The 24,652-nt window shown below is 42.3% G+C and overlaps 1 protein-coding gene across 6 annotated transcripts in view; it reads right to left on the bottom strand.

Moving 5' to 3' along the window:
- Positions 1-24,652, bottom strand: part of prom1a (prominin 1a) — a 143,926-nt gene that overhangs the window by 87,748 nt on the left and 31,526 nt on the right. For 4 of the 6 annotated variants that reach the window (XM_064974085.1, XM_064974083.1, XM_064974087.1 and 1 more), the window contains exons 2-3: positions 8,358-8,416; positions 7,675-7,701 (exon numbers count right to left, since the gene is read on the bottom strand). In XM_064974085.1, coding sequence (XP_064830157.1) covers positions 7,675-7,701; positions 8,358-8,416 — 86 coding nt within the window. The remainder of the gene's footprint in view (positions 1-7,674; positions 7,702-8,357; positions 8,417-24,652) is intronic. The other 2 variants (XM_064974084.1, XM_064974088.1) reach the window with 1 other exon arrangement.

Consider the following 24,652-nt stretch of genomic DNA (forward strand, 5'->3'; position numbering starts at 1 on the left):
TTCATTGTTTACCTAGCCAGCTAGCTATATGTCTTAAGCTAAAGTGTACTGTCAGCTGACTGGCTACCTAGCGGACATTATTATTCCTTTCCCAGAGCTGTTTGCTTTTCTAGTTAGAGCCTAATGTTAGTCATTGTTGACACTTTGTTCATTGTTGTTTAACTAGCTAATGTTAGCTGGCTGGTTCGTTAGCTAAAGTTACATGACGTGTGTACAACACCCGTTGAATATGGCCGGTGTCAGTAAACGTCTGCAAAAAACCGTAATGAAATTGTTGCCAGAAGAGCTGGTTAGGCTGTTTTCATGTTATCCATAGGTAAACAAATCATTGGCCAGGGCATCAAGTGTGCACTCCGAGAGCGAAACGAGATGGGTGGGGCTAAAGCTTAAGAGGGTGTGAACGATGCTGAATGGGTGTAGACAAAGAAGAGGTCTTCATTAGATACCAAAACATTCAAAGGCGATTTTCTCAAAAGTTAGTTTAAAATTTGATCAACTGTCATAGCAGAATTATTTGCCCATTGTTCCTCAAATGCAGTGTATGATATACAATGTTGTAACCCTGAGTCTCTACTTTTATCCCACGTAAAAAACACCATTTCATGTTTTGCTACATGAGACCGAATCCTGGTGGGGAGTCACACATAGGCTTGAGCACATGGGCCGAACTTGAGAGCACTCAAATGATCCTGTTGGTTATCGTGAATACTGTCTCCCATCTCCCCTTGTTATTTAAGGCTGCCGTCCCACTGATCTCCTCCTATGTCAACTGAAGTAAGTGAGGGCTTTGAAAATTGGAAAAATCAATAGGGATCTGTAATTCTTGCACCATATGTAACTTGTCACAATGATGTTCAATGGGCTGCTTTGTTATGAGAGGATCAAAGGGGTCGCTATCAAAACGTCTGAATGACTTGGGCTCTTCTCGTGGCTTTCCCTACTGATTCTCTCTAATCTTCATATTTTTAAAGGACAACTGCACTTCCTGATTTGGCCTCGTTTTAGATTTGGTTTATTATGAAATGCTAGCGGCCAACACTGAAATCAAACGCAAATTGGTCTTGGGGTGTGGTTTGATGTGGGTGTCTCTTGTGTGTGTTCGCGGGTGGGAAGTGTTAGCCAGATTCTTCTGCTAATTAGCTCAAACTAGGCGACTGTGGCAAAGTTGGTTTGGCTTTGGGCTTGTTAGGGACGATCAATAAATGACACAATGTAAATTAGACAATATTTTCATTAAACGCGTTCAATATTTGTTCCCATATACGGGTTGAAAATGGCAAATTTGGACACTAATAAGCATCTAAATTGGAACATCGTGGCTGTACAGTAACATGCTAAACATGACATTAGAGCTCTGGCTGTGCGCTTCTCAGTGATGTATGGGTTTTGACTGACAGACGTTCAGAACCTGACAAGAAGTCCCCCCCTGCCATCCCTCCTGATAATTTGTGCAATTTAAGCAAATGTTTTCTTGTCTGGGTGAGGGAAATGCTGTAAATGAAGATGACTCAATGTAATTTGAAAGATGAGAAGCTGAGGATTATAATAAATAACACTTTGATGTCATACAAGTATGCCAAACACTTCATATTACCAAATCATAAAACTCATGTCATATACAGTGTCAACGTTTATGATCACTATGTTTGATGTACAGTTACAAGATGACATGGTGACATACCCTGGGTTGTTCTGAACAGAATGAGCCTGTTTGTTTATTGGGAAGAAAGTTTGCCGTGGCACACACACCTGAATGCACTCATGACTCCATTCTTTGCCCACCAAAATGACCATCTGCTTCTCTGAATTGCCTTGTGAAGCCTAACACTGTAAGATCATATTTTATAACTTAGCTAGTCATGTTGGCAATAGAACAAGCTGTCAAATGAGCCCCACCTCAACCAGATTTGGATTTATAATGTACAGTTTTTGGATTGCGAAAACAACAACAGTAATTGTGTGATGGCGGGGATGCAGAGTTGTGTTCCAAAGTAAACAACGATAGGTGTGTTTGCTCTAGTTCTTCAATGGCAGAGCTAGGAGAGCTCAAAAAAAGTACCTTATAGTTGGAGACACTTCTTTGAGTCATAAAAGTGCATTGAAATTGCTTACGAACTGTGCAAGCTTTGGAGAGGTGTGTGGCCACTTGGAGACACCAGTTAGTCCTCTCACTCAAACCCTTGTAATTGTTTTGTCTTATCTTGCATATACCCCACATTTTACATGAAAATCTTAAATATCGATGTTTTGTTCCCCGAGCCACTTAGTTATCACTTTTGCCTTATGGCAAGGTGCTCCATCATGCTGGAAAAGGCATTGTTCATCACCAAACTGTTCCTGGATAGTTGGGAGAAGTTGCTCTCGGAGGATGTGTTGGTACCAATCTTTATTCATGGCTGTGTTCTCAGGCAAAATTGTGAGTGAGCCCACTCCCTTGGCTGAGAAGCAACCCCACACATGAATGGTCTCAGGATGCTTTTCTGTTGGCATGACACAGGACTGATGGTAGCGCTCACCTTGTCACCTTTTTTCCAGATGCCCCAAACAATCAGAAAGACTTTACCCCAGTCCTCAGCAGTACAATCCCTGTACCTTTTGCAGAATATCAGTCTGTCCCTGATGTTTTTCCTGGAGGGTAGTGGCTTCTTTGCTGCCCTTCTGACACCAGGCCATCCTCCAAAAGTATTTGCCTCACTGTGCGTGCAGATGCACTCACACCTGCCTGCTGCCATTCCTGAGCAAGCTCTGTACTGGTGGTGCTCCGATCCCGCAGCTGAATCAAGTTTAGGAGACGGTCCTGGCGCTTGCTGGACTTTCTTGGGCACCCTGAAGCCTTATTCACAACAATTGAATTGCTCTCCTTGAAGTTCTTGATGATCTGATAAATGGTTGATTTAGGTGCAATCTTATCCTTGCCTGTGAAGCCTTTTTTGTGCAATGCAATGATGATGGCACGTGTTTCCTTGCAGATAACCCCATGGATGGCAAAGGAAGAACAATGATTCCAAGCACCACCCTCCTTTTGAAGCTTCCAGTCTGTTATTCGAACTCAATCAGCATGACAGAGTGATCTCCAGCCTTGTCCTCATCAACACTCACACCTGTGTTCACGAGAGAATCACTGACTTGATGTCAGCTGGTCCTTTTGTGACAGAGCTGAAATGCAGTGGAAATGTTTTTTGGGGGATTGCAATTCATCTGATCACTCTTCATAACATTCTGGAGTATATGCAAATTGCCATCATACAAACTGAGGCAGCAGACTTTGTGAAAATTTATATTTGTGTCATTCTCAAATCTTTTGGCCACGACTGTCTGTACTCACCTTCGGTCAAATAATTTTTTCTCCAAAGTGTTCCATTTCAATTGCTACCATGTTCATGCATATTTTTTGGAAATTTCTTCTGTAATACACATCTAAATTGAACCCTACCCATATAGGCAAATTCGCCACGTAGTTTACACCTGGTTTGAAAATGGAGTTACGAGAAAGAAAATAAGCAATTGTCCTTGTTTCATAGAACCGGTGTTGCGTCAGTAACCTCCATTAGCCACTAGCTGCGGTTATAATGAACAGATTGGTTTCTGTTTTCTCCCTACAAATGTGTGTCTATTCTTTGAAAGGTTTAAGCAACAAAAAAATATTACGACCCCGTCACTGAAAGATAATCTCAGCAACACGCATGTGTCTTCTGTTTCCCTCGAGCCGCACAGGACTCATTGGAACAGAGTGGACAAGACCAGGCACAAAATCAGACTGGTGGGAAAAGAACACCGTCAATTATGATGTTTTTTTTTATCTACACAGAATATAATAACAAATTATTGCCGGATGATCTTTTGAAATTCCCAATACCTTTCTGATGCATTTCAGTCACTTCAAACCGGACTTCCTTCAGATTGAAATTCTGTCAAAAGTATTGTCAGACTGATTTGTAATAGACTGTGATAGCCCCAATTTAAAAAAAGTAAACATTCGGCCTAAATGGGTCGCTGATCCGAAAAAGTTGGGGTGCCCTTGGGTGAACATATTGTCCCATGTACATTGTGTAATTTACCGATGGACTCTAACTAGCCCCATAGGGATATCCAAAGTCAACCCAAATTGACCACGAGCATTACGATTGGGTCGCGTGTAGCTGCACCCTGAATTGATAATGACTTGTGTGCTGCCAGATGTGGGCATGTGGTCAGGGTTAAATCAAACCCAACCTTCATTTACACTGTTATACAGTAACGGCCACAAGTTTCACAAAATTCCAAAATGATCCTAATTGCACTTTGTCGTCAATTTTGACAGTAGAATACATGTTTTCCTGACTCATATCGAATGCCACATGGGCTCAAATCTAGTTGGAACTTTTTCCACCTCTTCTCCTTTCCTCTCCTGCTAATTTCGAAATCTTTGGGGACAGTTTCTAAATCTCCAGCTGCTCAGTTAATCCAACTTTCAAAGCCACTATTTGGCTGAGTAAGGCTCATTGGGTGTCAGTCAGGTAGTTCCTGGAGGCTATGGATAAAGAAAAACCCTGTCTTACCTAAAGCCCCCTTTGCCCTGGCTTATTTTTCTCCACATTATCAGACGTGGTAAATCTCAGAGCTGGAGGGAATATGTGACTTTCACTATAATGAACGAAGCAGCCATGTTTGACCAGCCCTGACGGTTTGGCCTCATTATTTGCCCATGGACGGTTTCGTTTGTCTTTGTTGAGGGTTCTGCACGTCCACTACAGTCGTGTTTAGATGGATCTTTCTGTCAAATGCTTCCCACAGCTGTTTGAACTGGGTGGCAACTGGCAAGGGCACTTTGTGTAACTCAACGCTATGTGATCTGATTAATTCTCAAGGTTAAGATCCCAGGTGGGCCGTCCGCTACTCGCTTGCTACTGGCATTTGTCCAATTAGGGATGAAAACACAGACACACAGCCATTCTCTCAGTGCATGACGAGGAGAGAAAAATGGACTTTGACAAATGTTCTCACCAGAATAACTGTCCGATTGGAGAGAGTGTATCACAGGATGGTAATGGTAGCAGTAAACTGTCATCTCTGTCCAATCCTCACCAACAACCCTTTACATGGTTAAAACAGCGCTCTAAAGACTGCCCTTGACATAATGGTAAGAGATATGATGATAAGCATCACCTAACCTCTCCAGTCTCCAGCAGGTTTGCCTACCGCATGGGAATGTGATATATGAGGGTCTTTATGGACAAGTACTGTACGGAATATGGGGTGGGAGGGGGGGTCCAGTGTCTTAGGAATTAACTGGAGTTCTGGACACATCAGCACATGTAGGGCTCAGGTGAGGCTCGGCATGGCAATGGTTTGACTGGCTGTCTGGGAGAGAAGAGGGGAAAACACACTGTAGAGGATTCAGGAAACTACACGGTTGCCATCGAAATCCCTGGTCCGAAACAAATCTGACCCTTTAGGAAGTTGCTCATACACAGATATGAATTGTGCCTGTTATTGTATGACTGGCATGATCATATTAATGAAGGCACTTAATATGGTATAGTACAAACCCATATGAACCCATTGGGTATAGAGTGACTGTCATATACAGTGCCTTGCGAAAGTATTCGGCCCCCTTGAACTTTGCGACCTTTTGCCACATTTCAGGCTTCAAACATAAAGATATAAAACTGTATTTTTTTGTGAAGAATCAACAAGTGGGACACAATCATGAAGTGGAACGACATGTATTGGATATTTCAAACTTTTTTAACAAATCAAAAACTGAAAAATTGGGCGTGCAAAATTATTCAGCCCCTTTACTTTCAGTGCAGCAAACTCTTTCCAGAAGTTCAGTGAGGATCTCTGAATGATCCAATGTTGACCTAAATGACTAATGATGATAAATACAATCCACTTGTGTGTAATCAAGTCTCCGTATAAATGCACCTGCACTGTGATAGTCTCAGAGGTCCGTTAAAAGCGCAGAGAGCATCATGAAGAACAAGGAACACACCAGGCAGGTCCGAGATACTGTTGTGAAGAAGTTTAAAGCCGGATTTGGATACAAAAAGATTTCCCAAGCTTTAAACATCCCAAGGAGCACTGTGCAAGCGATAATATTGAAATGGAAGGAGTATCAGACCACTGCAAATCTACCAAGACCTGGCTGTCCCTCTAAACTTTCAGCTCATACAAGGAGAAGACTGATCAGAGATGCAGCCAAGATGCCCATGATCACTCTGGATGAACTGCAGAGATCTACAGCTGAGGTGGGACAACAATCAGTCGTATATTGCACAAATCTGGCCTTTATGGAAGAGTGGCAAGAAGAAAGCCATTTCTTAAAGATATTCATAAAAAGTGTTGTTTAAAGTTTGCCACAAGCCACCTGGGAGACACACCAAACATGTGGAAGAAGGTGCTCTGGTCAGATGAAACCAAAATTGAACTTTTTGGCAACAATGCAAAACGTTATGTTTGGCGTAAAAGCAACACAGCTCATCACTCTGAACACACCATCCCCACTGTCAAACATGGTGGTGGCAGCATCATGGTTTGGGCCTGCTTTTCTTCAGCAGGGACAGGGAAGATGGTTAAAATTGATGGGAAGATGGATGGAGCCAAATACAGGACCATTCTGGAAGAAAACCTGATGGAGTCTGCAAAAGACCTGAGACTGGGACGGAGATTTGTCTTCCAACAAGACAATGATCCAAAACATAAAGCAAAATCTACAATGGAATGGTTCAAAAATAGACATATCCAGGTGGTAGAATGGCCAGGTCAAAGTCCAGACCTGAATCCAATCGAGAATCTGTGGAAAGAACTGAAAACTGCTGTTCACAAATGCTCTCCATCCAACCTCACTGAGCTCGAGCTGTTTTGCAAGGAAGAATGGGAAAAAATTTCAGTCTCTCGATGTGCAAAACTGATAGAGACATACCCCAAGCGACTTACAGCTGTAATCGCAGCAAAAGGTGGCGCTACAAAGTATTAACTTAAGGGGGCTGAATAATTTTGCACGCCCAATTTTTCAGTTTTTGATTTGTTAAAAAAGTTTGAAATATCCAATAAATGTCGTTCCACTTCATGATTGTGTCCCACTTGTTGTTGATTCTTCACAAAAAAATACAGTTTTATATCTTTATGTTTGAAGCCTGAAATGTGGCAAAAGGTCGCAAAGTTCAAGGGGGCCGAATACTTTCGCAAGGCACTGTAACTTTGACTGGATTTCCAATGATGAACATAACCACAAGTAGTTTCCAAGACTCCCAGCCCAGCTGGCAAAATGTGTCATGGGAAGTGCCAAGTAATGACATCATTTTCTAATTGAAATCGTTTTTTGTTTTTGTTTGTTTTTTTGGGTTGAAGAGATGCCAGATAACCACAGCACAATCAGTGAAAGAGGTATTTTTCCCAGTATGCTAAAAAGATGGGTAAACAAAATGTCATTTTGCCACGGGTGTACAACCTGACCTTATCATTGCGAAGTCTGACATCATTGCAAGCAGTTTTGCCCGCTGGGTCAGTTCAACAGATGTGATGGCAGGGAGAGCTAAAGGGATGCTAGATGGGTGAGGGGTAGGGTGGGGAAGGACATGGACCAGACAGGTGAATGAAGGTAAAGGGATGCTAGATGGGTGAGGGGTAGGGTGGACATGGACCAGACAGGTGAACGAAGGTAAAGGAAGCTAGGTAGTGTGCAGACTTTACCTGGAGCGTGAGAACAATGTTCTCTGGCTGAGGTTTGCCAAGTCAGATGAAGAAGGCATGCAGAAGACAAAGCCAATGCAGAGTCAAAGAAAGGGCAAAGTCATACAAACCAAATAATGAAGCAGAAAATCAAACTTAAAATTGACATGCATATCCAGACATTTGCACACAGACAGAGAGCATCTATAGGCTCTAATATATTGTACACTCCATCTTTGAAGTCGTTTTGGCATTCCATTGACTGGGGGGGAGCTTCAAAACAGTTTAATCCTGATTAATAAATAAATCATTGAAGTTCTGTCTGGAAACTTTCTAACACTTTTCTTCTGAAGATTCGGGAGAAACCTAGATCTTCAAAGAAAACGAGTTGTTAATTAAAGCTATTTATTAGACAAAAACACAACTAATTTCTCCCTCTGTTTGTTTTCATACACAGTGCCAGAGGCAATTACTGTCTTTCCAGTGTACTAACACAAAGGACGGCCATACCTTGGCTTCCACAAGCAATTAACACATTGCTTTAGAACAGAAAGGGCGGTGCCAATTTCCCAACATCTGAAATATGCGTTGTTTCAGTATCATAAGAAAAACTGTGACACCAATAAGAATGTGAAATCATAAAAACGTGTGAACAACCACAGGCAACCATCAAACATAGAGTGTGTGCATAAACACACACTTACCTTCTGATACTCCGACTGAATGGCTCCAAATTTATCCTTGGCGACTTTGATGACGAGATCTGAAACAATATGGAGGAAACAGACATAGTGTGAAGCCCCCTTGTCACAGCTCAGCAAAGTCATAGTTGGTTACGCAACATCATGTTCCCCCCATAAGTACAGTACAGAAACGTTTACAACACAACCTCCCGAGGACCACCTTTACCCTCTAAATTGTACAGTAGTAAATCATATACCATATCCATAGGGGTTCAGTCAAAGAGATACAAAATAATAGTGTTCTATTTAATTATGTGTGTTCAGGAAAGCTATCCACTGATCTAGAAAACAAAAGGCTATTGCATCTTCACTAGCGGTGGATGAAACCTTATAGTAACTGCAGAACTGTAGACATCCACTTTTACTATGGACATGTTGAAGTAAAAATGTATTGTGCAGGTCAAATCTAAACACATAACAAAGCTATAAAGAAACATTTGTAAAACATACGAAAGCTGTTCAGATTAAGAGGCAAAGAAATCCAAAAGAACCCTTCAGTTCAATGTGAGGACAACATAGCCACTGATGTTATTTTGTTAGGAGTCAAACTGACATGAGGCCGAAAGCAAAGTCATGAAGTGAAAGGGTCAAGCACTACGCTTTCATGAAGTGAAAGGGTCAAGCACCACACTTTCGTGAAGTGAAAGGGTCAAGCACCACGCTTTCATGAAGTGAAAGGGTCAAGCACCACGCTTTCATGAAGTGAAAGGGTCAAGCACCACGCTTTCATGAAGTGAAAGGGTCAAGCACCACGCTTTCGTGAAGTGAAAGGGTCAAGCACCAAGCTTTCATGAAGTGAAAGGGTCAAGCACCACGCTTTCATGAAGTGAAAGGGTCAAGCACCACACTTTCATGAAGTGAAAGGGTCAAGCACCGTTTACGCGGACGTCATATTACTGAGCCACACTGCTGAGGACAAAAATACTGCGACAACATTCTCCAAGATTGCCTCTCCTCCAACCCACTCGATGCCCTCTCTATGTGGCATATTGGGGGCATGAGCTTGATAGAGCATGGAGTGGGGTACTCTTCCCACAGCTATTTGACCTGCAGCGGGGGTGTTCATTTCTCACAAATGATGACAGCGTAGAGCAATGCTTCTCAGAGGCTTAAAGCGCCCTGGAATGAGATGGAAAAAGAAAGACAAGGGGCTTTCCTTTGCTGCAATGCAGTTTTTTTTTATCACATGCAGACATAGACAAAAAATGCTAATAAAGACACGCTAAGGAGGGAGGGAATCGTTGACAGGCACTTTTTTTTTTTTTTTTAAGCAAAGATGGGCCATCTATTATTCAAAGGATGGGCTGTGTTTTAAGAGGAGGAGGTCGCTTCAGGCTTCTCTTTCACCCAATTATTCTTGCTTTTATGAAGATCTGAGAGGCAAACTAACACAGGTTCCATGGAAAACCTACTTCATTGTCTTTGTCTTGACATTAAATTGTGTTGAAATTAGGACATGTTCACATCTGATTGGAGCGTACATCCCTGTCCTTACCAGAAAATAGTCATTAGTAAAAATTATTTTGACACATTGCTCACGTTTCCCCCATTGGTTTCCCCCCCAGAGTTGAAAAGTGAATCTAAGACCTGTGGTTTCACTTTTCTGACGGTTCAATTTGACATTGAATCGACCACTGTCAATGTCACCTCACATTCTGATGAAGTGGGAAACCCATTCACCAGGTAAGTGGGTTTGCTCATCAGAAGATGACTTACATGCTGACCAAACCGGCCGCGTTGATTGTGCGAGTGTTGCAAAATACATTTACAGATGTTTTTCCATTTTAGAGCTTGACGCGATGCAAGTCTCGCCTCTCCCATCTACTGATTGTTTTTTTTACGAACATATACCCTCGTGGGTGACTGAAAGATGAACGAGGTCCACACTTCACGCCAGTTCAGTCCACTCCGGTTCACTCCACTCCAGTTGCACCTTAAAGTTGGTTGCCAACCGCCATATCAAATCCACAGAAGAAGAATGATGAACGAGGAGAGATTAAGAAAACTAACAGAAAACTATCTAGGTTTCCCCTTTGTATCTGTAGATTAATTGTCAGAGTGGGGAACACACCATTTTGTATGATTCTAAATGGGTAAAAATTCTAAAAAGATGCAGCTAAAAAAAAGACCATATGCATTTCAGGTAAATAACAACCCAATGTCTACCTCCCTGGACAAATTAGCTAGGAACAGTAAGGTAGCTAAATGTCCATGAATGTTATTACTATGGTTGGTTCACAGTTGACTTTGGTATTTTAACCTGCGTGTCATGAATGTGTCTGGTGGGATAGACAGAGCCAGTTTGGTCAGCCTGTTACAGATACCTTCTGTGTAATCACATTAGCTAGCTACCTACAGTACATATCAGGGTAGAGGGGCTGGCCTGCATAGCAAGCAGCAGCAGCTTAAAAGTAGTAATCATATGGGGGGGAAATTATTTTAAAATATATTAGGATACATGTGCAATGTAAAAAGAAAATTGGCCATATAAGGTATTTCAAAAACATGTTAAATACATTCCAACATATATTACGGAATGTATATAGAAATGTATTAAACATGTAACTCACAATATATGTTAAATGCATTGGGAGAAGTATTTAATGTATTTCAAAATAATTTAATGAAATACATTAAAACAATATTTTCACATGTATTTCACGATTTATTTAGAAAATAAATGTTAAAATGCATTTGGAAATGTTTTGTGAAATATATTACATTTGATTGTATTTGTAAGAAATGCAGTATATGTTTACATTAAAATGTATGGCTGATAAAATACATTTGGCAAATCACATTGTTCTGAAATTGTGACTGTCTTAACAATGGAGCTATTTAGTATCACATGCACTTATGTCAGTCACATTAAGACTGTAGTACTGGCAGTGTACAAGCTCAAACTGTATTGACAGAGTACATAGCACATGAACTGGCATGACACTTTTTCCCATGGTTGGCAAAAAGAAAGCTAACCCAAGGCCAAAACTCCAATAAGCCATGCCTCCAGATCCTCTAATAGGCTGCAATATACAGTGCATTAGGTTATTATTCAGACATTATCCAATTTATTTTACGCTACAGCCTTATTCTAAATTGATTAAATGTCCCCTCCCCCCATCAAACTACACACAATACACCATAATGACAAAGCAAAAACAGTTTTTTAGAAATTTGTACAAATTCATGAAAAAACAACAACTGAAATATCACATTTCCATAAGTATTCAGACCCTTTACTCAGTACTTTGTTGAAGCACCTTTGGCAGCGGTTACAGCCTCGAGTCTTCTTGGGTATGACGCTACAAGCTTGGCACACGTGTATTTGGGGAGTTTCTCCCATTTTTCTCTGCAGATCCTGTCAAGCTCTGTCAAGTTGGATGGGGAGCTATGCTGCACAGCTATTTCCAGGTCTCTCCAGAGATGTTTGATCGGGTTCAAGTCCGGGCTCTGGTTGGGCCACTCAAGGACATTCAGAGACTAGTCCCGAAGCCACTCCTGCACTGTCTTGTCTGTGTGCTTAGGGTCGTTGTCCTGTTGGAAGATGAACCTGCGACCCAGTCTGAGGTCCTGAAAGCTCTGTAGCAAGTTTTCATCAAGGATCTCTCTGTACTTTACTCCGCTCATCTTTCCCCCCATCCTGACTAGTCTCCCAGTCCCTGCCGCTGAAAAACATCCCCACGGCATGATGCTGTGACCACCATGCTTCACCATAGGGATGGTGCCAGGTTTCCTCCAGACGTGATAGTTGAATTCAGGCCAAAGAGATCAATCTTGGTTTCATCAGATTACAGAATCTTGTTTCTCATGGTCTGAGTCTTTAGGTGCCTTTTGGCAAACTCCAAGCGGGCTGTCATGTGCCTTTTACTGAGGAGTGGTTTCAGTCTGGCCACTTTACCATAAAGGCCTGATTGGTGGAGTGCTGCAGAGGTGGTTGTCCTTCTGGAAGGTTCACACATCTCCACAGAGGAACTCTAGAGCTCTGTCTATGTGACCATCACCTACCTGACCAAGGCCCTTCTCCCCGGATAACTCAGTTTGGCGGGGCGGCCAGCTCTAGGAAGAGTCTTGGTGGTTCCAAACTCCTTCCATTTAAGAATGATGGATGCCACTATGTTGTTGGGGACCTTCAATGCTGCAGAATTGTTTTGGTACCCTTCCCCAGATCTGTACCTCAACAGAATCCTGTCTCGGCGCTCTATGGACAATTCCTTCGACCTCATGGTTTGGTTTTAGCTCTAGAATGCACTGTCAACTGTGGGACCTTATATAGACAAGTGTGTGCATTTCCAAATCATGTCCAATCAATTGAATTTCCCACACGTGGACTCCAATCAAGTTGTAGAAACATGTCAAGGATGATCAATGGAAACAGGATCCACCTGAGCTCAATTTCGAGTCTCATAAACATTTTTAAAAACCCTGTTTTCGCTTTGTCTTTATGCGCTATTGCTGAGTATTTTAGAAGAAAAAAATATATAATAAGGATTTGACATAACGAATGTGGAAGGGATCTGAATACTTCCTGAAGGAACTGTATTTTGACAAAATGTATTTTTATTGTACTTGACGCATACCAAAAGCAAAAAATGCACTTAAATGGATTTAAATCACTACAAAAATGACTACAAACATTATCGGTGATTTAATTAAGCTGAGGAGAGGCACTTATTGTTGTCTATACCATATAAAATGTAACATAAGATTTTTTTTCCATAACTTCAATTATATCACTGGCTTGGTGGACCAATTTCTTTTCTCCTGTAGCTAGGTTTTCCTTCAATTGCTGACAGATTTTCATGTGAATATTAAAACATCTGCATAAAGCAATATGCACATTTTCACACCAGAGATGTTTCCATCAAACTGAAATATTGCGAATAAAAGGCTGTGCATGATGATGTAGTGCACATAAAAAAACCTTTTGTGGTTAAATTACCATAAAAAAATACTAGTTAAATGGGTTTCCATTGCATTTTCAACTGTAGTGACGGTTTTGTCACAAAGACTGTTGCCTTATATAGCAAATGTGCACACTTTGGACTTGGAACGTGTGCTCTAGCCAACAGCTCGCAGAGAGAGTGTGGGTATTGGTAGGCTACGTACAGTTGAAGTTGGAAGTTTACATACACTTAGGTTGGTGTCATTAAAACTCGTTTTTCAAACACCACAAATTTCTTGTTAACAAACTATTGTTTTTGTCAGGTCGGTTAGGGAATCTACTTTGTGCATGACACAAGTCATTTTTCCAACAATTGTTTACAGACAGATTATTTCACTTATCATTCACTGTATCACAATTCCAGTTGGTCAGAAGTTTATATACACTAACATGACTGTGCCTTTAAACAGCTTGGAAAATTCCAGAAAATTATGCAATGTCTTTAGAAGCTTCTGAGAGGATAATTGTTTTTTTATTTACCTTTATTTTACTAGGCAAGTCAGTTAAGAACAAATTCTTATTTTCAATGACGGCCTAGGAACAGTGGGTTAACTGCCTGTTCAGGGGCAGAACGACAGATTTTTTTACCTTGTCAGCTCGGGGATTTGAACTTGCAACCTTTCGGTTACTAGTCCAATGCTCTAACCACTAGGCTACACTGCTACAATTGGGGGTGTACCTGTGGATGTATTTCAAGGCCCACCATCAAACTCAGTGCCTCTTTGCTTGACATCATAGGAAAATCAAAAGAAATCAGCCAAGGCCTCAGAAAAAAAATTGAAGACCTCCACAAGTCTGGTCCATCCTTGGGAGCAATTTCCAAACACCTGAAGGTACCACGTTCATCTGTACAAACAATAGTACACAAGTATAAACACCATGGGACCACGCAGCTGTCATACCGCTCAGGAAGGAGACACGTTCTGTCTCCTAGAGATTAATGTACTTTGGTGCAAATCAATCCCAGAACAACAGACAAGGACCTTGTGAAGATGCTGGAGGAAACAGGGACAAAGGTATCTATATCCACAGTAAAAACGAGTCTCATGTCGACATAACCTGAAAGGCCGCTCAGCAAGGAAGAAGCCACTGCTCCAAAACCGCCATAAAAAAGCCAGACTACGGTTTGCACATGGGGACAAAGATCGTTCTTTTTGGAGAAATGTCCTCTGGTCTGATGAAACAAAAACAAAACTGTTTGGCCTTAATGACCATCGTTATGTTTGGAGGAAAAAGGGGAAGGCTTGCAAGCCGAGGAACACCATCCCAACCGTGAAGCACGGGGGTGGCAGCTTCATGTTGTGGGGGTGCTTTGCTGCAGGAGGGACTGGTGCACTTCGCAAAATACATGGCATCATGAGGCAGGACAATTATGTGGATATATTGAAGCAACATCTCAAGACATCAGCCAGGAAGTTCAAGCTTGGTCGCAAATGGGTCTTCCAAATGGACAATGACCCCAAGCATACTTCCAAAGTTGTGGCAAAATGGCTTAAGGACAACAAAGTCAAGGTATTGGAGTGGCCATCACAAAGCCCTGACCTCAATTCTATAGAAAATGTGTGGGCAGAACTGAAAAAGCGTGTGCGAGCAAGGAGGCCTACAAACCTCACACAGTTACACCAGCTCTGTCAGGAATGGGCCAAAATTCACCCAACTTATTGTGGGAAGCTTGTGGAAGGTTACCCTAAGTGTTTGACCCAAGTTAAACATTTTAAAGGCAATGCTACCAAATACTAATTGTGTGTATGTAAACTTCTGACCCACTGGGAATGTGATGAAAGAAATAAAAGATGAAATAAATCATTCTCTCTACTATTATTCTGACATTTCACATTCTTAAAATAAAGTGGTGATCCTAACTGACCTAAGACAGGGAATTTCTACGAGGATCAAATGTCAGGAATTGTGAAAAACTGAGTTTAAATGAATTTGGCTAAGGTGTATGTAAACTTCAGACTTCAACTGTACATTATGAGATTATTATGGATAAGGGCAAGATTATTTGTATTTTTCAAACGGCAGCCGAATATTGATCATCATGTCACCAGAATAAGACCCTCAATATTTATTGGAAAGGAACATCAAGCCAATCACAGTGCACTTTCACCACCTTGTGCTTTCCTGAGTCATTGAGTAACTCCAAGTTTACTTCGATATAATGGTTATTATATAAATATTTGCGCATAAAGGTGTTTCCACTGCCATATCTGGCATAATCAATTTTACAGACAAAAATATCCCACCATGTCGAACGGACAAATTGTCTGTCAGCCTTTATTCATTTGTAGCGGCATTTCATGTTTCCATCAGCCTGGTCGTGACTTTTTCCATGCATCAGGTAATTCATCCGCATTAAATGGTTGGATGGTTAACCTGGGTATTGATCAATACGTAAAGGGTCATTTAAGGGCCGCCCGAGTAGCGCAGCGGTCTAAGACACACGATCCCAAGCTGTGTCGCAGCGACCGGGAGACCCATGAGGCGGCGCACAATTGGCCCAGCGTCGGGATGGATGGTCGGGATGTCCTTGTCACATCGTAAGTTAGCGACTCCTTGTGGCGGGCCGGGCGCATGCTTGCTGACTTCAGTAGCCAGTTGTACGGTGTTTCCTCCGACACATTTGTGCGGCAGGCGTTAACTGTCATAACAGTTAACACCTGTCAATCCAAATGAATGCTGCCTTTATCTGCCACACGGGTTGCTACTAGCTACCTACAGTCAACATGATTTGACTGAAAATCTGAGTCAGGTGTTAATATTATCCCTGTGCTTCACTGAACCTCATGCTGTGTGGAGAAGAGGAGGCAAGCAATGAACAAAGGTGAGATTACTATTATGTTCACCCAATTAATTCCAATTAGCATGTGTACACCCATGTCAGCTGCCGAACTGCTAGCTGATTTGTTAATGGGATTAGCCCGAGGAGACTCTCTCACGCTAATGGGGAGAAACTGGCCTGCGCCCTTTACCTCACTAACAGTGTTGTTAAGCAAATGAGACACAGGGCCATCTGTCCCAACTATGTGACAGTTCCTAATTTATTTCCTGTTCCACTTTGTGTGATGGACAATAGCCTCTTTTGGCAATCCACACAGAGGCAGGCAGGTATTGGAGGGCCTTGTTTGAGCTAATAACATTGTACTGGTCTGCTCTGTACTTAATACTGAGTTGGAGTTCAATTTTAGGATGTAAACTCTTGTGTAACAATAGTTGTTTATCTGGTCAGTCAAAGATGGCGGGTGGGTGAGAGAAGAGTGAGAGAGAGACTTCACTTCAAAGCCGGAAAGCCTTATGGTATAGGTAACACAATCTGCAGCTAGTGTTGACATTGGTAGTGACAACCTCGAACTGACCACTCAGAAGTGATACAGTCTGCCCTGACCTCCCACTGAACCCGAAAAGAGTTAGACGTTTGGTAAACACAAAAATGTACGCTCACAACACAGAGCTGTTTGAAAAGCTTACATCTACATTGGAATTGTTATGTCTGGTTAAATATCCCAAAGCAACATAGTTATTTATTTTTTTAAATACAATAATTAGGCATAATCAGGTTTTATTTTATTCAGGCTTATAATAAACCAAAGCTAAAATTATAGTTGAAATATAGCAATATGTTCAGCAAATGTTAGTGTCAGCTTTCCAAAGTTAGAGTTCTAGGATAACTCACTACCTGAACCTAACTCGCTACCTGAACACTATAATATGTCATCAAGCATTACAATAAACATGCATAAATGCACTGATGAGGTATGCAGTAGCCTGTGCAGTAAAAGTATGCTGTTTCGGGCTTGTCGGCAAGCTAGTCTACTGACCTAAAATGCTGCTAATCTGTCAGTACCTGCACTCACCATAATCTGACTCATGACGACATCAAATTGTGCCCGACTTATTGTGACAACAATATTATTATCAAGACTGAAATGTAGACGCCATGCAGTCGTAACATTCAGGGTAAAGCATAGCCAGGAGGGGAGGAGTTCCAATGGGTTTTGGAGTCAGGGGGATATAGTGATATTAGGGCTTTAGAAACAGACACTCAATGGAGGTCAGACGTTTGCTGTGCTATCACCCTCCTATTCTGCCAGCCCTAAACCCAGCTGACATGGTTTGAATATGGTGCATGAATTCCCATTCCTGTAAACAGTCCCTTAGGCCCAGTGGTAAACAAAAGAGCCGTGTCTCTTACTGTGTGACTCCAAGAGGTAGTAGAGCAAGGGGAGGGGGGTTCAATTACATAGTTGCATAATAAGACCGGTAGGACTCCATGCCAGTGGGAGACTAGATACTGTAACAGTACGGTAGGGTTCCCCATCCGCTACTTCTGTACTAGCCTGGGCAGCCACTAGTGGGCTTTATGGATGGATCTCCACTATAGTCTGGGCTTGATCCACACAAGTCCCCCGGCGAACGGTTCGTACATAAAACATTCTCCATTCAGGCTGGATTTCATGGCGAGAAGGAAAATATGGCTACTTTCATTGTGAAACACCATTTTCCAACACCACGCTAGTGTGGCTAATGCCTAGGAATGTTAGCCTTCTTGCCATTAAATCTTGTTAGGGAGGAAATCGCAGCCTTTTCCAGCCTGAGTGGTGAATGTTTTATGTAAGACCCGGGTCACCAGGGGACACGAGTGTATTACCGGCTGTGCACATCAAGCCCAGACAACAGTGGAGATCCATAAAGCGGCTGCCCAGGCTACTTCTCTGCCGGCTAAACTCGGAACTCCATGTGCTTCTGATTCATCTGATGGCTGACACCTACTCTGGGTCTGATATCACTTGACTCGAGACAGGGGTTGCTCCTTTTGATTTCAAAAGATCTGAAGGAATATAATAAATCAGTGATGGGAAAACACAGCAATGCAGGTCTCTTTTGAGAGTGAGATGATACCCGACCCTATGGTATTAACTTAATTGTGTAAGCCCAAGCAATGTTTTTACACAAACAAATGATCTGAAATCTCATCCGAACACTTTTTTGTTCCACGCACTGGAAAACTTCCTTTGCTGTCTCCCAGAGGACTTAAGACTCCTTTGATGTGACAAGGCGGAGGAGGTATTTGGACAACCTGTTGTGTCTTTGAGATGGATGGGATCCCCTGTGGGTATCGACCTCACTATTTTCAGAGGCGAAGGAAAATGTTTTATGGAGGCATAGATTAGAAGCACTTGTACAAAGGAAAACATTCCAGTGAATTACTCGCCTGATGACTAACCTTTCCTTCGACCTGAGGACTAGGCATCTAGGAGAGGTTTATGAACGTGTAGGTCTGATAAGTGAATGAGTGAGTGTATGTGAGTGCGGTTGTGTATCGGGAAGCACTAATGACGAGCAGCTCTGGAAGGAGAGTGAGAGAGAGATATGGACGTGGATGGGATCCAAGCTCGGGCTCAGTGAATAGAATCGTCTAATCCTCCTCCATCAATGGCAGAGCAGCTCACATTTGCCTCTGATTAGGTTTCCCACCCACGCCACTTCTCTCCGTCGCCGTAACTCTATCTGTGGTAGCGTGGGGGAGCCTGCTAGCATCTCACCACCTCCGAGGCTGAGTGGTGGATTTTACCGCAGCAGCATCTATATTCTCTATATCAGCCTTTGAGTGGAGATAAAGAAGAAAGAAGAAAAACCTTGCTTTATAAATATTTCATTGGAGTTTTCCCAGAGGTACCCCATTTTGCTTAGGACGGGTGTGCAGCATCAACTGATTAGATAGATACCCACTGGGCACAGAAGTCAGTTCAAAGTCTAGTTTTGATTTACATTTGGTTGAGTTGTCAACTAACGTGAATTCAACATAAAATAAATAAACACATATGCCATGTCATTGGACTTAGGTTAAAAGTAAATGCCTTTACTTTGATGGCTTTTTGCAAATCCAATTAGTTTCCACGTTGATTCAACGTCACTAAATAGATTTTTGGGTTTAAATGACATGGAAACAATGTTGATTCAACTAGTTTTGCCCAGTAGGTAGGCTCTAACAAACAAAGAGCTCCTATAGGCTTCTACTGCATCCATATCTTTGCCTGTATTAAACAGGATATCCTGCCTGCAGCACACCCTGCAAGAATGTAGCAAGTGGGCAACTTCAGGGGTTGAGTTAACTGGGCTAATTCAAGTTCAGGTTTATTACTTTTCCTAAGAGGAAAAGAGGAAACAGAACTGATGTATGGGTGAGATTTTCATACACTGCCCATCATTGACAGATTTATATGGAAGTACTTCCATATATACTTTGATAACAGGCTACCTTCAGACGAGTCTTGTGAGGCATGTGGGCGTCCTAGTGCAAAACAACTGACATGTAGGCCTATGTGTTCGTGAGAGTCTCACCTTTCGATGGTGGATGAAATTAGTGTGTAGCCCAAACTGTTTGGACAGATTGGAGGTTGTCAGATTGGCGGTTCTGATTCAGACAAGTACCATGACACTTGTGGGGATCATAGAGCAAAACGGAAAACACAATATTGTCCGTAACAGTCTCATCTTTCCATAAAGGGGTCATATTAGTTTGTAGTTGGATGCTACAGACATTTTCTTGGGATGTCTCCTTGTCTGACAAACACCGCTGTAGCTCTAGCACCTTCTACCACCCACAGATGCGGAAGGTCAACATTGGCAGATTTTTATTTATTTTAAATGTAACCTTCATTTAACAAGACAAGTCAGTTAAGAACAAATTCTTATTTACAATGACGGCCTACCCCTGCCAAACCGGGACGACACTGGGCCAATTGTGCGCCACACTATGGGACTCCCAATCACAGCCGGATGTGATGCAGCCTGGACTCGAGCCAGGTACTGCAGTGACGACTCTTGCGCTGAGATGCAGTGCCTTAGACCACTGCGCCACTCGGGAGCCCGATGGATGCAGGGGATTGAGACGCAGCCCATCCCAAAATGATAACTCTTGCTTAAACAGAAATATTTGTATATTATGCTAATTAGATGTCCATGGGGGCACGAACATTGAATCTAGGGATTAACGAGATACTGTCTAATGCAGGGGTGGGTAACTCCAGTCCTCCAGAGCCTGATTGGTCTCACACTTTTCTCCATCCCTAGCAAACACAGCTGATTAATCAAATTGCATTCTAAACTGAAGAGCATGATTATTGGAGTCAGGTGTGTTAGCTGGGGTTGGGGCAAAACTGTGACACCAATCAGGCCCTTGAGGATTGGAATTGCCCACCCCTGGTCTAATGGTACCAATAGAGGATGACGACGCCATCTAAACTATAATCACAACTTTTTTATATATATACATACCGGATAGGTGCAGTGAAATGTGTTGTTTTACAGGGTCAGCTATAGTACTACGGCACCCCTGGAGCAAATTAGGGTTTTGTGCCTTTCTCAAGGACACACCGCCAGATTTTTCAACTTGACGGCTCGGGTAATCAAACCAGCTACCTTCAATTTCTTGCCCAATGCTCCAACCACTACGCAACCTCCCGCCCTACATCTCTCCAAACACCCAGGGTGTGATGCTAATCCTCAGTCTTAGCCCCCTGGGTGTCCATGTAAAACAGTATTAGCCCCATGGGTGTCCATGTAAAACAGTCTTAGCCACCTGGGTGTCCATGTAAAACAGTGTTAGCCCCCTGGGTGTCCATGTAAAACAGTCTTAGCCCCCTGGGTGTCCATGTAAAACAGTCTTAGCCCCCTGGGTGTCCATGTAAAACTGTCTTAGCCCCCTGGGTGTCCATGTAAAACAGTCTTAGCCCCCTGGGTGTCCATGTAAAACAGTCTTAGACCACTGGGTGTCCATGTAAAACAGTCTTAGCCCCCTGGGTGTCCATGTAAAACAGTCTTAGCCCCCTGGGTGTCTATGTAAAACAGTCTTAGCCCCTTGGGTGGCCATGTATACAGTCTTAGCCCCCTGGGTGTCCATGTAAAACAGTCTTAGTCCCCTGGGTGTCCATGTAAAACTGTCTTAGCCCCCTGGGTGTCCATGTAAAACAGTATTAGCCCCCTGGGTGTCCATGTAAAACTGTCTTAGCCCCCTGGGTGTCCATGTAAAACAGTCTTAGCCCCCTGGGTGTCCATGTAAAACTGTCTTAGCCCCCTGGGTGTCCATGCACAGCACTTTAACTGATTTGAGTGAACGTCTAAGCCCACACACTGGGACACACAATACATGTACCCAGTTCAGCGGCGCATCTCTGAAGATGATCTGAATCTGAAGGGAGCCTGGGTTAGTGATGCACAAAGAATGACCTAAACATGCATTCATAATCAGTCTTTCTCATTTAAATGAACTGCAATAACCATGGGGAGTGTCCACAAAATGGACTCCGAATATCACTGTGTATCACCAACTGTGAACCATAAGGTGAGTGAACCTTGTAATTTTGCATACCATTGTATTACCATACCATTGTATGGTTTTTGTTTTTTTTCGGGATGGAAAAGCGCTTTCAGTGTACACTTAAATGACTAAAACCAGATATAAAGTATGTACAAAAGATAATGGACCTTTATCTTTTTTAATAATATGATCTTTGAGAACTGACATTCACCGAAATAAAAGCTAGGCAAGGCAGTCAGGGAGAATTGAAAATTCCAAAAACAATGAATTTAGATTTTGCTATTATGTTTGAGCAAAATAACACAGCTTTAGCCATGGCAAAATGCAAAGAATTGCAAGAAATTATTCTTAACACAACAACATTTTCAGTCAGCTGCTTGGCAAAATGTGTAGAATTGCAGGAAATGTGCTTTAAAACTACAACATTTTCTCTCAGCTGCTTGGCTAAATGTGTAGAATTGCAGGAAATGTGCTTTAAAACTGCAACATTTTCTCTCAGCTGCATGGGGAAATGTGTATAATTGCAGGAAATTGGGGGCCAAGATGGGGGCTTCTAAAATAATCTCTTAAATTCAACCAAGCTGACGGGCAGACCGCACCCCCGTCACACCGCTTCCATGCCCCCTGCCACACCTACCACCTAAGCCCCTTTAAGATCCAGAAGAAACCCTGTGTAGTCTAAATTATAACGAGGAGAGTAGCAAAAATGAAAGTGAAACACATGGTAGTCTGTGGTAGTTTCTGCAGTCCAGAATGTTATACGATTCCTATTCAACCTAGTATTAGTGCAGCATGCCATTATTTTATTTTTTTACAACTATGCAACCATTTCGGGTCTTGGCCACTGAAATGAGGAGATAATCCAAAATCTGTTATTCTGTAGCCGCTCACCTGAGCAGAGTATAACGGAAGAGGTAGGAGGCAGACACAGATATAAAGAAAATGCATCGCTTCATCAATGTCTCAGAGAAGCGTACCCAGGTAAAGTGTGTGTGTGAGAGAGAGGGAGAGAAAGAGAGAGAGAAATATTGTGTGAGAGGGAGAGAAAGAGAGAGGGACATATTGTCTGTCTGTTTGGGAGAGAGGCGGGGAGAGAAAGAGAGCGAGAGGAAGAGCGAGAGAGAGAGAGAAAGAGACAGTCTGTTAAGTCAAGCCCCATGCACTCATTCTTCCATCACTCACATTTACTCATGAAGGCACTGTGACTGATGAGACCTTGGGTTGGAATGAAAAATACTAATCAATGGGCTAAAAAAAAGCCAGTCGCACCGTCAAAATACGAATATTACCCCAGCTTAAACCTTCTCGCCCGTATAGGGGGACATCCATATAACAGGCTTACTGGTGGAAACGGTATAAAACGGCATATCTTTGAGATACATTTCCAAGGTATTGTTCAACTCACTCGACCCCTCCCTGCTTGTAAGGCAGAGTAGAATGCAATGTGATTTTCTGGGTCAGGGATGGCATTGACAAACTTCTGCGTTTTCCCGAACAAAGCTACTGTGTCTGTGGAAAGGCAGAGCCTAATTCAGGGAAGTAAGCACAACCTGACGAGTGTTGAATGGGGAACAACTTGGCAGGGACTGTCACAAAATGGGATTTTATTTGAAGTCTGGTGTGACGATGTCACTTCATCTTCCTCTGAGGAAATGGAGATATAGCCGGTGAAATTAAGTATTATTGACATAGCGAAATTTGGTAACTAATAGATGGGTTAGCGAACAACTTCGCGAAAACGGTGAACAAGCTTCAAAGGTGCAGAAGGCCATGTGTTGTTGTGATTCTGGAATGCTATATAGCTAGCAACAATGGCAAGAAGCTGCCATGTTGGGAATCATGGGTGGCTCATTCAAGCTAATTTGATCTTGTTCTTAATACCATGCCTTGTTTTGAGTTGTTTTGACTGACGTCACGTCTATGATAATATTATTAAAAAATCACTACCTTCCTAACCAACAACTGAAACAATGCATTTCAGAGACTGTGCTCATTTTGCAAATGTATTTATGTTTTCAATAAACATTGGAGAAGAATGTTGTCACCAATCTTAGCCAATTGCCCTAAAGTTGAGCACTTGTCCGTTTTGTTGCTTAACAACAAACCCATCTATTAGGCATTAATGAAATAATACATAACAAAGGCTATATACAGTATTACATTTTTAATTAGCCTACAACATAAACATTTATAAACGCATAGGTAATCCTGCAGTAGTAAATACTGATTGTTTATGCGGTGGTTATGAGCTATGAATTCCATTCGTTTTTCCAACAGTACAATGATCCAAAAGACACCTCCAGGATGTACAGGGGCTATTTGACCACGAAGGAGAGTGATGGCGTGATGCATCAGATGACCTGACTTCCAAATGATAGTCTCACTAAGCGCAAACCAGATGGGATGGCGTATCGCTGCAGAATGCTGTGGTAGCCATGCTGGTTAAGTGTGCCTTGAATTCTAAAGAAATCACTGACAGTGTCACCTGCAATGCATCCTCACACCATCACACCTCCTCCTCCATGCTTCACGGTGGGAACCACAGATGCAGAGATCATCTGTTCACCTACTCTGCATCTAACAAACACACAGCGGTTGAACCAAAAATCTCAAATTTGGACTAATCAGACCAAAGGACAGATTTCCATTGGTCTAATGTCCATGGCTTGTGTTTCCTTGCCCAAACAATTCTCTTCTTCTTATTGGTGTCCTTTAGTAGTGGTTTCTAAGCAGCAATTCGACCATGATGGCCTGATTCACGCAGTCTCCTCTAAACAGTTGATGTTGAGATGTGTCCGTTACTTGAACTCTGTGAAGCACTTATTTGGGCTGCAATTTCTGAGGCTGGTAACTCTAATGAACTTATCCTCTGCAGCAGAGGTAACTCTGGATCTTCCTTCCCTGTGGTGGTCCTTATGAGAGCCAGTTTCATCATAGCACCTGAAGAAACTTTCAAAGCTCTTGACATTTTCTGGATTGACTGACATTCATGTC

Source organism: Oncorhynchus masou, chromosome 9, assembly GCF_036934945.1.
Source record: "Oncorhynchus masou masou isolate Uvic2021 chromosome 9, UVic_Omas_1.1, whole genome shotgun sequence".
NCBI classification, from domain to species: Eukaryota; Metazoa; Chordata; class Actinopteri; order Salmoniformes; family Salmonidae; genus Oncorhynchus; species Oncorhynchus masou.